General features: G+C 46.9%; 1 protein-coding gene across 5 annotated transcripts in view; it reads right to left on the bottom strand.

Annotated features, from left to right (window-relative positions):
- Positions 1 to 8,397, bottom strand: part of TMEM131L (transmembrane 131 like) — a 67,161-nt gene extending 58,764 nt beyond the window's left edge. For 3 of the 5 annotated variants that reach the window (XM_048941625.1, XM_048941628.1, XM_048941629.1), the window contains exons 1-3: positions 8,217 to 8,396; positions 7,965 to 8,035; positions 1,544 to 1,587 (exon numbers count right to left, since the gene is read on the bottom strand). In XM_048941625.1, the coding sequence (XP_048797582.1) occupies positions 1,544 to 1,587; positions 7,965 to 8,035; positions 8,217 to 8,340 (239 nt within the window). In that variant the 5' untranslated portion in view covers positions 8,341 to 8,396. Of the gene's footprint in view, positions 1 to 1,543; positions 1,588 to 7,964; positions 8,036 to 8,216 lie in introns of all 5 variants that reach the window. The other 2 variants (XM_048941626.1, XM_048941631.1) reach the window with 1 other exon arrangement.
- Positions 8,398 to 15,706: the final 7,309 nt, after the last annotated feature.

The following is a 15,706-nucleotide window of genomic DNA, read 5'->3' as shown; positions in this document are numbered from 1 at the left end:
TACACACTGCAGCAAGCCAGAACTGTTTGAAAGGTGCACACAAATGAGTACGTGTTTAGGCAAGTTTCCTCAAGCATTCGAGTATGACGACAGAGGAATGTTTCCATCCATGCACCAGTGAGCCTTAGAAGCTGCATTTCCATAAAACACCCTCATTTTTGGAAATGAGTAATTACTAGAGTCTTTAAGCATCTGAACGACAAAATGTCAAATCATTCTTTCCTATTTCTCAGTTACCACCTTAAGCACAGCATTTGAGGCTGATGACATCTCAAGAAAAAGAGCATGTTTAGGCAGGTAGTTAAAATTACGCATCAAAACCATACTAATCCCAAGAAGAAAGACAGAAGGTCCTGTATTTACGCAGGGATAATGCCAGCTTTCACCTCACCCACCCTCTTTTTCTCAAAGAGGAGAAAAAATGATTCCTTTTCCCTTCTACAGATATGAATCAGGGGATGTAACTAAGCACAGACTGTCAGCAACACCTGTTAGAGGCAGCAGGAACACTCCCATCCTCTTTCCATGCCATTTAGTCACCTCCACAGAAATGGGCCACAAGAGCCCTATGCTGATACTGGGTTCAGAAAAGAAGGCTCCTGATGAGGCAGCAAGGGGGGAGGGGGGGGGGGGGAAACTCTGGGAAGAAGCATTCCAGCATAGAACAGGTCAATCACTGCCATCCCTGTGCGTATCCCTGCTGCCAACCCCAGCAGCACTTGTGTTTTATCAGATCTACTCGCTCTCAAACCCCAGCTAAGGGCAAAGACAGGAGACAAATGAGCAAAGCATTTCTGGCTAACAGCAGCCGTCAGAACACAGTGGCATTACATGTTTATTTTAAGTTCTGTGATCTTTGTGACTGGCACGGCACAGAAAGCTGTACCCACATTAACGCATAGCAAAGGAAGGAAGTGTTTCACTGGTAGATGTCCAAGCATTTTAATCTGGACACTCAGAGGAAACAAAATGTGTATTCAAAAAATGAAATAATCTTGCAACACTATTTACCCAGCACCTTGAAATAGAGGAGGCCTGGTACTAATAGAAACAGCAAAGCTGAAGGCCACGTTTCTTAACACTTTTATTACTTATCTGATTTCAAAGAATAAAGTGGACTATTTATTGTTCCACAGCAACATAATAAGAAGTCTTTGGCTTTAAGTTCTCCTTATCCTCCTGGTACACGTTAACACTCCGAGACTACTTACGTTTGCATGTTCTGGATATCAAAATGATCCTCTTGTTTAAAGAAATGAATTATAAAATATACCATAAAGCAGAACTGATAAGTATGGGATTTTTTTTGTGTGCGCACGCATGCAAAAGCAATGAAATTTAACACAGCTTAGAGATAAATAAAGAGAAACAGATGCAAGAGGCTATTTTAGCCTCATATGTGCTGCTTCTTGGATTTGCTAACAAAGTAATATCAGTATTAGAAGAGAAACCAGTAAGTCACAAGTACTGAAAAAAATATGTATTTCCAAAAACAAAAAAATATAAGATCCAGTACTCTTGTTTTCTTTTGAGTTTTGCTTACCTTTGCTCTTCTGGATGCTCTTCTACATCCTCCTCAGAATCAGCCTACCAAAGAAAGAGAGCACTTGGTAAGGATCTCAGCATTACTACAGCATGCACAGGATATACTATTTAGTGCTATTTATAATTCTGCTGGAGTTGTACTACTCTGACTTGTCTGGATAAAAAAGAAAAAATCTTAAATCCTTCAGCAACCCCTTTGTGATCCAAATAAGTTGGATACTGACCATTCCCTTTGAGGTCTCAGCTCATTTTGCCAAATAAGTGGTGAGCTATTGTGACTATTCCATTATTTTTTCAGCCATTGATTTAACAGGCTTATTTCCCATTTATACAAATGTGTCCCTCCCAAATTCTGTTCACACAACCAATTTAAGTCTGAAAACATCCACCACCTCCAAACTACAGCAACATTGGTGACTTCCACCTTCCAATTACGTTCCCTGTGTCAGTAAGCATCATTTCCAGTATCTGACAAGACGATGCAAAATGCCTTAACTTTCAGGTTACGTGGTAATGCCAAAAGCAAGCACAAGGCAGCAAGTTCCAACAAAGGCATTCAGATCCCAAATACAGATCTACAAATCCCAAATACAGACCAACCACCAGCAAAACACACAAAAACTGGAAGGAGCGTAAGCTGAAAGCACAGCTCAATGGTTGGACAAAGGTAATTTCCAAGACACGTAGGAAACAAATGTTGCCAGCTTGCAGTTCACCACTGAACACTTGGAGCTGCCTACAGAAATGAACTCGTGCACTGGTTCAATAAGCTCCCTGCAGGAAATCCATTTAAAACAAGCAGGTAACTGTGTTCCTGACCAGTTGAAATTTCCAGGAGAGCTGTAGATAGATTTCGAAACAGATTACAACCCAATATGTGCTAATGAAATGAGGCATGATTTTAGGGAGATTAACATTTTCAAGAATAGCTCTTCCAGCTCCTGCAGGAGCAGGCAGTAGTTCCATAAGACACCAGGTATGAACATTAGCAATGGAATAATAGGGGAAAAGATAATCCACTTTAAAATTAAGAGCGCTCCTTCTGCCTCTGAGAATCGAGCCAACCCTTGTGCCCGCAAGCCTCTTCCGGTACGGCATGACACAGACACCATCTGTTCTCCAGTTCTTCCAAGCTCCCAGCTATTTCCAGTACCTCTGTACAATGCTGAGGAAAACCAGAGGGCTCCTCACCTCTCTCATGGCAGACTGGCAACCTATCCTCATTTTAAATGGCTCCCTTTAAATGGCTTAACATCTGTCAGGCATTGGAAACCTGGGACTGTCATTACGGTGTTCACTCCTAATCATCAATACCTTAGTGATGACTACTACTCTTCAATCTTATTAAGCAATGATGAAGAAAGCCTTCCCAATCTACTTTTCAGTCACAGCATGAAAATACAATTGTGCAAGAAAAAAAATAAATAAAACCACCCCTGACTTTGTGCTTACGCATGCCAGGCTCCATTTCCAGCATTCTCCAACCTTCTTCCCTATACAACAGTCTACACATACACTTACACTGAGGATGTGATTTTTTTAAATTTTTTTAATTTTTTTTTTTTTAAAGAACACACAAAACCGCCAAAGCAAGCAAGGCCTGCCCAGCTACAATACTTCCAAACAAGCACTACAAGGGAGCAGTTCACGAGGCCAAAATGCAGGCTACAGAAGCCTATCCTGAGAGGAAAGTGAAATCTCCCCTCCCTCCAGACCTCATCCTGAGTGTGGGCAGGTGCTTATCTCATGCCCTGAAAGAGCCTCCCTCGTGTCACACAGTGCGTAGAGCCTGGCTTGACAGTTCCTGCATAAGCTGCATGGCCAGCCCATCTTAAGTCATATCAGCAGCATCCAGCAGCTAACTGGGAGGCTGGAAGGGCCTTTTTACAGCCCAGAGAAATAATCCCCACCCCAAGCCTGTCTCAGGCTTTCACACAAATTATGTGCCTTTAGACAAGCCCTGCTTTGAAGTAGGTGACTACACGTATTAATCTGAGCATAGCTGATAGAACATGCCACTCTGAATGACATACAACAGTGCCTTATATCACAGGTACGTACACTAGATCAAGGTTTTCACCAGCTTTCAAAACCAGCTGAGAAACGAACCTCGTTAGTTAGTCCAAGCAGCACCAAAGAACTAAAGACAAATCTCTACTACATGGTCAAAAAAAAAAAAAATCTTACAGATCTAGGCAGAACATTTATAGCAAAAGCCCACACAGCTCTGTATTTCCCTCGTGTCTGTAATCAATTAAGATACAGCAAATATTGCGGCATCTGCCTCTTTCTCAAAAATTCAATGCCTGAAACATTATCACAGTATCTGAAACAAGCAGTCACTGTAGCTTCCTAAAGACCTGCAAATAAATTCAAATGTACTCAAGCCATTCCCTTAAGAGCCATTTTGTCCACATCCTACCTGCAGCAGCCAAGGAAAGCAGAAAACCCACTGCATCATACAGACATGACACAGACACTGGGGAAAAGATAAAAGGAATGTTTGGTATCTATATTCCCTTTGATGACTTACTGCCATTTTTGGTCATGATGAGGCCCAGAAATGGCCTTCGTTATTTCTCTTAAAAATGAAATCATAGCACTGAGGAACACAGCTCAAGGGTGTTAAAGTTCTATGGTTCTCCACCGGTGTTCCTCATCATGTTGTCATGCAGTGCACTGGGAGTTAAAGAGTGGAATATCGATGGTGGGGATGGGTTGGGGCTGGATCTGCTGATCTTAGTGGCCTTTTCCAACCTCAGCGATTTCATGAGCTACAAAGAAACCACTGAATGCCCTTCTCCATATTTAACTAACCAGTTCACTACTGCCCTCAGATTCTCCAAGTACTTACCAGGCACTTTCTGATAGAGATAATCTTGCCACAGTTCTCCAGTAGTTCCTTTCAATGGTGCCCACCATAACTAACGGATGGTATTCATTTTTTGTGGTCATAAAGACTGAAGCCCTGACCCTCTCACAATGCTCCCCTTCAAGCTCTTTCTCCCCTCTTTAGCAAAACAGAGAAGGGCTTGAGTGTCAAGGGACAAAGGGACTTCTCCTGAGCATTTCATTCAAGTTAATATTAACAAGCTGCAAAAAAGCCAACCAAATCCACACAGTACCTGAATAAAAATCACAACTGCTCTAACCAAGGCTTTCTCACTTCATGATACTTCCTGCACCAAAATCCCACTGACTTTCCAGTCATCTGCCAGCTGTCAGGGCAGGCAAAGCTTCACATTTTTCAGCAATTAAAGAACAACTAACAGGAAGCAAAACCAAAATCCAGCCACCTCAGAGACATTTTACATCACCACGCTATAAAAAGGAGACTGAGGAAAAGAAGGAAGAGAAAGCAGCAGCTCTGCAACCACTCCATGCTTGACACCACCTCTGTAGAAAAAGGGAAACTGGGCCCAAGGGGAATATCAGCAGCACTGCCAGCTGGGACCATTTGAACCATTTTAAAGCAAGAAGGGAACCCAGGACAAAGTCATTACTCTTGGAAGAGGACTGGTAGAAGCATGCTAGCCTCTCCCCGGCTCACGTACTCCATTATCACTCAGGCTCAGGCATGGCATCACAGCCACAGCCAGCCACCAGCCCACCGCTCTGCAGCCAAACTGCAGAGAAAGCCAACGCTGACATTAATCCCAAGGAGAGGGAAAGATATTAAAAAAAAAAAAAAAGAAGGAAAAAAAGGCATGAAGCTACTTCACACAGGAGGGAAGTTGGGAGGGGGCCCACAAACAATGAGAGGGAGGCAGAAGGAAACAGAAGGTAGAGCGAGGAGGGAGGAGGCGTGCAGGCCTCGGCGGCTGTGCTCCAGTGAGCACACATGCAGCGCAAGCTGGCAGTGATACTGTGAGATGGCTACAAAGACTGAAATGCCTCCCCTTTCCTTTCAGCTTGATGTCTTTATTCCGCTTGCAACCATACAAACAAAAGCAAGCACAGGCAACTTGGCAGCTGACTGGGCAACTGAACGATCTGACTGTCGTTCTCAAATGCTGCATGCAGCAAGAAACGCTCAAAATTGCTATGTCACAGACAACTGATGATGCATGGAAAATAAGATAATAGTGCAAAGCCACTACAGAAAGGGAAAAGCATCAGACAGCGCTGATAAGCTGCCAACAAAAGGCCAAAGGCCTACACAGACAAGGCAAGCTCATCTCTATCCTGCTCAGTGCTCAGGACATGCAGGCTGGTGCTCTAGGAGGATCCCTCTTCAGGTTCTTCCCTTCTGCAGTGCAAGTCCTCGTTACTGTGCTGCACCCCTTTCCTCCCACCTTCCTTCAAAACAGAAGAGGAAGAACTTGGTCAAGGAACCAGGACATTTCCTGCACCCTATGCCTTCCCCCAGGCCTATCTTTAAACATGTGGAGACCTCTTTGTCAAACAAGGTCTGCTACTGACCCAAGAGCAGGAAGCTCTTCATTCCAGCAGTCCCTTACCTCCCCAGTACACCACCACCATACTGGTGCAGGGACGTTGGGCAGTAACAAGCTGGGTGTCTAACAGGGAAAGCCTGCTCTTGCGAATAAGTGCTTCTTTGCAGAAGCAAGTCAGATCTCTGTTTCATGCAGAGTGGCTATCAACAAGCAGCAAATCTCCAACGAGTTTCACCACCTCTCAAATAAAGGAATGGAACTCAAACGTTACCAGGTGAAGTGGCTGTCTGAATCAGAAGAGCCCTGCTAATACTTTTGCCAAGCTCTGTACTAACCAGACAGCAGCAGAGCTATGACACTGAACTACTTTCACTAGCCAAGACCCTTGATACAGAGCAACACCCCTTCCGTCAGGAGCTCAAGGACAGCTACAAACAGCAACAGCAGGCCAGCAGCACTGCTCCTCATTGAGGAGTCTATCCTCACATCTACAGGGATGCGGAGAGGTCTCCTTCTCTCTTTCCGCCAAATGGAAAATTCTGAGAGGTGCTAAGCCAAAGCCTGCAGGGGAGTAGAAATGTGAGCAGTAAGACTGAGCCTGGAAGGTTGAATTTTTGTCCTAAAACCTATGTGAGGAACCCAGGCCCTGCCACTGTAGTTCAAGCAGCCTCACACTAGGCAGATGCTGCTTGAGCCTCCAGCTCTGAAAGCGATGCAAAGCAGCCTCTGCACCACTGGTGCTCACAGATTCTAGTTCATCTGGCTTTTACTGCCAGCGCTGCATTTCAGCAAGCTTATTGTGATTTTCACTTCTTGCTCTGTCATAACTGGAACTAGATCTGTTTGCTTTCCAGCATATACAGTGCAGCCTCTGAAACTACAGAAGATCAGCCTCGGCCTTTTCGCTGCCTCAGTGGTACAGCAGGGTCATGCACTGAATGACACCAAGCCATTCACACCCAATTTAGTTGCAGCCACACCAGAGCTCATTTCTATTGGGATGCTCAAAGAAGAAAGCACTTTCCAAGAGGATCTCATCTTTTCAGGATGTAAATGTGACATAATCACTCCTCAGCAACAAAAAGTAACTATGAATGACTGCATTACAAGGTCCTAGCTCAATGCTTCCTAATGCCAAGGTAAGGACTTGAGCAAGCAAAGGGCAGGTTTGCCGGGCACCTCTGGCCCTCTCAGCATCTAGCACATCTACACTTCTGAGTAACACTAGGCACATAATGAACAGCAGTACACATTAACTATGGGAAGCTGGGCATCAGCAGGCAACTCCCAATGCCAGCTAGCTTTGGTGCAAAATGACAGTTCTGCTGCATTCCTCTACACCAGTGGCTACCAGTGGTTGAGCACCAAGCACTGTATAATGGCTCCAGAGAAAAGAACCGCCCTGCCAACCCCTCAGACAGGAGATGCCCCCAAGGACCACTGCTCCTCAGCTCCCAGCCCGCTGCCATGCAGCTGGGCGCGCAGAGCTCAGTGCACAGCTGGTTCCCTCGGTGCCCACTGACCGTCTGCGGTGCCGAAAGCTCTGCCTCGCTGTCAGCGCTACTCCCTCCCAGGCCCGGCCCCGTGCTTCTACCATTCTAACTCCTCTGTCTGCGCGGAATTCAACGCATTCTGTTACTACCCGACAAAAGGAGCTCAGCAAAACCAAAATGCACCACGGTCCGGGGAGTGACATCACAGATGATGCGTCATTACGGGAGGGCGGAAAATGGCTTCACCTGAGCGGACTGATTAACGCAGACAGACGCACAATTACCGTGCGAACATTCGGCATTCACCACGCAAAGGCGCACTCGGACAGGCACGTTCGGGCTTCGCAAATGAAACATAAACACTTTACAAAACGACAAAGGGCACGCGGGCAGAAGGCGGCCAGCCGGGGCCGAGGGCGGAAGGCGTGCAGGGGAAGCAGCCCCCGGGAACATGGACGCCGCCTGACAGCCCGGCCCCGCCGCCGCCCCGCCCCGCAGCCGCTCCGCAGCCGCCCCCCGGCCCCCTCACCTGCGCGGGCAGCAGAAGCTCGCCCTCCTCGGCCTGCCACAGCTCCACCACTCCGGGGATGGGCTCGACGGCTGCGGGCAGAAAGAGAAAGCACACATGTGCCGGCCGCGCCCGGCCCGGGGGCACCGGGAAGGGTGGGGAAGGGGAGCGCGGCCCGGCTCCTTTGTGTCCCCGCGCCGCCACCGCGGCGGCCGCCCCGGAGACCCGCTCGCAGCGTCGTCTCCCGCCCCGGCCGCCCCCCGCCGCGCTCACCTCGCCCTTGCGCCTCGCCGGGGCGAAAGCAGGGCAGGAGGACGTGGAAGACGCCCAGCAGGAGGTTCATGGCCGCGGCCGCGCGGCAGTAGCCACCCTGCTGCGGGCAGCACAACCCCGCCATGCCGAGCCGCTCCGCGCCGTGCTGCGGCTGGGTGGGGGCAGCGCCGGGAGGGGCGGTGCTCGGGAGGCCCCGCCCTGCGCCGCAGCGCCCTGCCCCGGGCCCGCGGGGGGCGCGCGGGGGACGCGCAGGTTGAGTGCGGGCCCTGGGAGGCGTCGGGCCCGACCGCCCCGCCTCCTCGGTGAAGCTCTGAAGCGCGCTCTCGGCCTTCGTTATTAGTTTGAAACGGTTTAACCTATGGACTTTTCCTAAAATCGGGATCGGCGCGCCGTGCCTCCCTCGCGGAGCTCCCGTCGCTGCGGTACGCCGCCCGCCCCAGCGCTATCGCCCGACGGCAGCGCCCTATCGGGGCGCGGCAGCAGTCACCGAGCCCCTCGATAAGGCTGCAGGTCCCGGGGACACCCCTTCCTCGGCCCCGATAGAGAACGAGGTGCCACGAGGGCTGCTCCCCTCCGCTGTGTGAAGGCTGCAGCCGCCTGCTCACCCCATGGGGCTGTGGCTCGGCCTCATTCCTTAGGGACCGATGGGACCCAAAGCCTGCCCTCGCCGTGTGGTTAAGGGAGGAGGATCTGCTCCGAAATCCCGACGCGGGCAGGGTGTTGCCTGCCGGTACCTGGCTGTCGCTGCCGGGCCCTGCTATGGGCTGGATCAGTGTAGGACAAGACAACGTTGGGCTACTCCTGTAGTGCAGCCTAGGGAAGGCTGCAATAAACAAGAGCATTGCCCTTTCTTGTCAGGCAGTATGTTTCAAATGAGCTACTTTCTGTGGCATTGCACTTAAGCAGGGAGCCTAGTCCCGGATTCCCTGCAGATGACAGAATGAGAAGTGAAGACAGCTAACCTTTTTATGTTACAAAGCGGTGTTAGTGCTGCGGTACCACCAAACGCGAGGTAATCGAAAAAATATGCTGACATGCACTGTCCTCTTCTTGCCCTGGTCTGCCCACATTTTTCAGCACGTACAGTGCATCCACTTGAAAGCGCAGTGGATCCTTGCACACAGCAGGATTTGCAGTCTTCCGTGGGACCTGCTGTGTTACAATAGCATTCAAAGCTTTATAAGCTTCATTTGGTTTCAGAGAACCTATTGGAGCATTGTCTGTGCCTAAAGAGGCATTTAAAACTAAAGAGAAACTTTGAAAGCTTCAGAGACAATGTCGCCAGGCTTGCGGTGCAGGACACGTTCTGGAGGAATGGCATCACACAGAAAGCACAGCGCCCGGCTGGGCCTGTGGGAGCTGCAACATACAGAGGTTTGGGCTGGTGCCAGGTTTGTATGCCTGTAGGTCATGCATGGGAATAGGGGAAGCGTCCTGCATTCTGAATTCCTGCTGCCCTTTGAGATTAGCATGCATACATATTTACTGTCTGAGTCTGCAGTGATTTCTGAGCTGTGTGCATTTGTAGGTCCTTACGGATAAACATATGAAAGCTGCTCTGTGCACAGCCAGCCCTGCTGCTGGCCCTGCGGTCTCTGTCCTTTGACAGGGCCCAGCTGCAGGAGGGATGCTTAGCAGGGAAGGGGATGCAGGAGCTGCCATGTGATTTCATCTTCAACCCCAAAAGGTTTTCATACAGGCTCATTTCTACTTACTGGACTGTGTTTCACACTGCAGCCAAGAATGACTAGAATAAACCCACTGGGGAAAGATAAGGGGCGTGGGAAATGGGAGCCCAAAGGGTTAAACTCAGATAAAGCCATAGAGCAACTAGAAGCAGTTAGTGCCACAGTAAGTTGGGAAGCCTGGCTGTACAGGGAGACAGCACTGGTGCAGATACTGATTGAGTGGAAATACACAGCACAAAGCTAAAATGGCTTCAAAATACATCTGAAGTGGAAATGCTGCTGTTAAAAGATCGCTTTGACACAGCAAAACATTGCTGAAGCTCTTCCTGAAATCCTGAGGGGCTGCTCTCACAGCAATAACACTGGAGAACAGCACGTCTGCACTCCCACATGAGCACATGAGGGATTTGCCGATGGGATTTGCCCCAGCCACCCCACGAGCCATGATGCCATGCTGATGGCTTCCATACGTGTTGCCCAGAGGAGCCGGACAGTTATTTCCTCACAGTTGTCAAGTGTCAGTTATTTCCTCACAGTAAGTGTCAAGTGAGTGGCATGACACAAAGCTGCAGCCCTCAGGTGGACAGCAGCAGAGCTTCGAGCTCGGGGGCACCGTACGGCCCCCAACATGCAGACAGGAGAGAGCCAGGGGAAGCAGCACTCTGTCCCAAGCCTGAAACTGCATCCCACCTTCATTCTTTCTGATGGTTTCTTTCCATCAGAGCCTTTGCTGAAGCTTGTGGTCCCTCAACATGGCGGGGAGGTCTAAACCACCGCAAAAGAGCAACCTTTTCATGCATTCCTGGAGTAGCCTAGGTAATTGAAATATCTTAATTGCCTTTCAGGCGCTAACGCAGAGAAGCGCTGCACAAAAAACAGAGGCTGCTTCAGAACTGTACATATGGTGCTGAGAACGCGCTCCGTGCTGTGCCACTGCCCACGGGGCTGCTTCCCGAACAGCGCACCCTGTGACAGCAACACATCCATCCCAATGGTGGCTTCTCTAAGAGCGTACGTGTTTACAACCAAAACTTGTTTACGTTCCAGCAAGAAAATTAGATCGCTGTACAATATCTCCTCAAGGCCTGCCAAAATAGCCGGTTGTGCAAATAGTCGGTTGTGCAAATGCAGAAGGATCAGGGCTGTCTACAGGTACAAGCCCATCATACAAACAATAATAAGCTACATGTCAGTGTAAAAATGTTCACCTTTTACTATTCAGTGCTGCAGCTTTGCATGTGGCTTTCTGAAGCATTACTTCTCGTGCACACTTGCACTTACATGTTTCCTTATTTTTTGGCTCAGTGGAACAAGCAGTCAGCTTTTCCCTCATTCCTGAGGGATATCAGGTTACAGCAAATGTTGTTCTGCTCTTATACACTTACCCAGTGGCATATTAAAAATGCATATTTTCCATTCAGTTTTCTCCCTGCTGGAGTTGGGTTTAATGCCACTTTTCTTCTCCCCCTCACTAGGTGCCGTTTACAAGCCACGAGCTTACTCCCAGGTATAGAAGCACAAGCAACAACGCGCACCCTGTTTCACCCCAGCTGGAGTTACAGTCCCTGCAAGCCACCAGAGTGCTAGCTCATTTTTAAGGGAGGAAATTTACAGCATATCCCTAAGGCTACAGTGTTTTTTTTTCAGTGAGTTAATTTTAGAGGAAGTCAGTTGAAGGCTGCTGGAAAATAGCAGCAAGGATGGAGAGCAGCTGCATGCTCCCAGGGCACCTGCCAGTGCCAGAGGCTGTTGAAGGACACTGGGCTATGCCAGTGGGCACAAAATCAGCTTGGAGGAGCTCTGAGGTCTGTTCAGTTGTTACAATTGAGAAGCAAGTTTAAGGGAAAAGGAAAAGCCCATCGGAAATACGGTACAGGCTCACTGAAGCTGTGTGCAGAGCTCTGTTGGGCAGTGAGCTTCCATCTGCCTATTCTTTGGCTGCCACAGAGGTACCTCAGTTCAGCAGTTTCATCTAAATCCTGGAGGAAAACAACAGTCAGCACAGTCAGGTATGGTTGACTCCTCTCTCATGAGCCGCCTCCTGATTTTGAACAAATTTGCACAGGAGAAGAAACACACATGGGAACCACTGCTAACCCAGCTCTTGATCAGCCTACAGATCCTCTGGGACCTGGAGCAGGTTTGTTCAACTTACTGTCCTGAGCACATCTGTGCAGGTGAAGAAGCAGCAAATCTTAACATTTTTTCCCTTTTCATTTACAACGAGATTGAACACATTAAGTACATTAAGTCATTAAGTACATAAACTTGATTCTAGTAGTAATCTCTTATAAATGTGCTAGACACAGTCAACACAGAAATCTTGAGAGGTGATTTATTACCGTCATAATTCCCTGAAATGCAAAAAGGGGATTGCAACCAGTCTTCTTACAGCAAAAAAGCCTCAGCCTGAAAACACATCTGTGATTTGGAAATTGCCATGTGTGAAGAGTATGAACTAGAGGACTAGAGAGAAAGGGACAGTAAATCACATGGACCCGACGGCACGATACCACTGGAGCTAGAGAAGCGTACTTTAAAAGGATTATATTGTCTGTTGGCCTAGCACTTTATCTCCTAACAGAGCATACAATGAAGCAGATCACTGCTCAGCATGAATTGGTGCCTTGCCATACGGATTTATCTATGGACAATCAGTATTTATCTTGTGGACAATCAAAAACCATTAAAAGTATATGTTAAGTAATGATTTCACCAATGGAATGCACATGGAAACTAAAAGTCAAAAGAGTCATAGGAGAAAATGCTCTAAAATTATATTTATATTATACTTAGATTCTAATATGATTTATAATTGCAAGGAGGAAAAAAAGTTGATATTTCTAAAAGGTATTGAAAACATCGGAAACATATATTGTGATCCATAGTCCTAGAAGCCAGAGGTAGAAAGTTGGCTTGCACATACTCTAATTTTTAGCATACTAAGGTTTCATCCAGGTTTTATGCCAGCTCATGAGTTCTCAGGAAAAGAGTTACAGCAAGGTCTTCTTTCTTTGCTTTATAGAAATGTAAGCACTTCAGCATTTCGAAAGAAAAGAGTTTGCCATCTAGCACAAACATGTGGAAAGAAATCAAAAGATGCCTGATGCAACTTTCTCAGGAAAAAAGAGCAAGAGCTAACTCATCTCTAAGACTCATGGTAAATATTCTAAAAAAAGCCTTGAAACCTGGTTTGTTTCAAATTCTCTTTTAAGTAGCTGAATAGTTGAAGGCAATGCAACTGTCCATCAAAAGCACTGAAAGCTGAAAAAGATGAATTCAAAACTGGAAAAGGGTGAGATTTTGGTAAACTCCAGGAATGCTTTTTCTGGAAGAAAATCTGCTTTCCTGCCTGGCTTGTTAAGATTCCTGATTCTACCAAAGGGATTTGGGTTCTGCAAGGAAGCAGTTAAAAAAGTGACTTTTTTGTGGACTGTGTACCTGTACTCAGAACCAGACTCAACTGCTCCTGCAATAATGATGATTCAATCTCCTCCTGTCTTTGACAACAGAAAGCTGAGGTGAAGAAAAATACTGCCAAGCCTCTTGTTTATTTGAATTCATCTCAGCACATTAGGGACGAGGCTTGGGACAAATGCAGAAAGATTCCCAGGCTGGGAGTGATTACAGCAGACCCGCAGGTCCACAAGCACGTGGCATGGATCAAGCAGGTCAGCACTGAGCACTGGGGACACCAGGTGAGTTCTGAGTACACTCAGTGACCTGCCAGGAGGGAAGCAGTAATTAGTTTACACAAAGAAAAAAAACAGTGGTGCTTTCTGTGATGCTTATGAGAACATAGGATCAGGCCAGTCCTTTCACTTCATGTCACAACTTAAGTAGCTGTAGCCAAGAGGTCAGATGGAGGGATGCAGAAACTTGATGGATTTTTCCCCATTTTTTCTCCCACTTGGTGAAAAGAAGGGAGAGGAAGACGAACAGGATGGGAGCAGTGGTGAACCTCTTGGTGGCAGGGAACAGAAGTGATAGTCCCAGTCCTCAAGAAGTAAAGACTCAAAGGAATAGGGAATTTCCATTGGCAAGGCATAGGACTGCTGAAGGAAATTATTTTCATCCTTTTCATTGAAAACAATTTTTTCCAGTAGCAGTGTTATTGTAGAAACTAATTTTAAGAATAACAAGAAAACATTTTTAGTAGGGACCTTATTTTAAAGAGCAAATGAATAGCATGTAATTCTCCAACTCATGACTTGGTCAGATAGCCCAAACAAGTACAATAATGTGTCAAAGTGGTATGGAGCAGCAAAGGTATCTGGAGCTGCAGCAGCATCCTATCACAGTGTCTGTACAGCCTCTGAAACCATAGGCAGAGTGCTACAAAGAAGGTTTATCTCGAGCCACAGCTGTGGCAGGGCATCGCCCAGTGCCAATGCCAGGCCAGTGAACAACATTCAAGCACAACTCCATTAGCCTGTTATTTTGTCCAGTTTTACTATGACTGAAAATTGACTGTGGCCAAATTAAAAGGCACGCTTGGCTGGCTGAAGCTAGAGAGACAGCCTCTTCCTAATTAATAATGGGCTTTCAGCCATGTTTTTGTTTCACTTCTTCCCATTACTGCCACAGGGACAATGGAAGCCCAAGGACAGCCATGTGGCACACTGCATGCCCCATAACGACAGCCATTGCAGGCATGGGGCTGCTAGCACCTAAAACTTTCACGCTCATTTCACATAACTGAAAGCAAATGAAAGTGACTTCCTGTCCTGGGAGTAACCATGTGAGGCTGCAAGTGATAACACCCATCCACTCTGAGGAAGAAGTCTGTTTTGCATTGATCTGGGATTCAAGCATCAGGTAGAGATAAGATATTCCTGGGGGCTCTTTCTCTTCCCTGGGGGCACATACAAGATGGCCCCTCTGATTTTTATCTACTTCTAAAACCTTGTCTATGTCATTAGATAATGGTTTATGGAGCAGAAGCACTCACACTAGAGTACAATAATTTAGCTGCCAAGCTGAAAGCTGCTGCTTGGAGGGTTCATGTAGGAAATGCGCTCGGCAAGTCAGGAATTAGTGCTTTTCAGTTATACTTTTCTAATTTGGAACCTGGGACAAGGCAGGGATCAGACAATACCTACTCCCTGGGCTTCAGGCTGAGAGGGCCAAGGCCTAAAAACAATCAAAGAATTGAGCTTTTTTTTTTTTTTTACTTCTGAAGTTCCTATCAGGTTAAGAGCAAAATCTGCACATCATTGATGAGCACTTCACAAAAAACTCTGCTTCAGTAAATAGCTTAAATACCAAAGAAAGAATAAAGAAAAAGCCTCATAGCTGTAACTTTAATAAAACATTTTAACTTGAAGCTCTGACTTTAAATTATTTTATCTCAACTCCAATCTAAGGACAGAACAGTAAGAGTGCTGTTACAGCACCTTTCCTTTAAAGGACTAGAACAATTTGGTGGACACAAAGCTCATTTGGTCCAAATATCTGATCAGAAAGAGTACTTCCTGGTTTAACTTCTCATGGTAGTTACACCAAAATGCATGCAGAACTTTTTCCTTTTTTGTTTTTAATTTTTGTCTTTAATAACCAGGGATGCTAAGGACATATACCCTATGAAAATCAGTGCATAGCGGAGAAATAAAAACAGTTCAACTGCTTTCACCAGATGAGACTGCTGTTTTGAAGTTTATGGTATCACTTTATTCTGTACTGTTTCTTATATTTATTTCTCCTTCAGATACGATATTAAAGATCAGGGAATAACACACAGGCCTGCTACAAAGCCTTGACCCTTTCCCTTCCCTTCCCTTCCCTTCCCTTCCCTTCCCTTCC

This window comes from Lagopus muta, chromosome 4 (genome assembly GCF_023343835.1).
Source record: "Lagopus muta isolate bLagMut1 chromosome 4, bLagMut1 primary, whole genome shotgun sequence".
NCBI lineage: Eukaryota > Metazoa > Chordata > Aves > Galliformes > Phasianidae > Lagopus > Lagopus muta.
The sequence above is the reverse complement of the archived record's forward strand: the minus strand, read 5'-3'. Positions and strand labels throughout refer to the sequence as shown.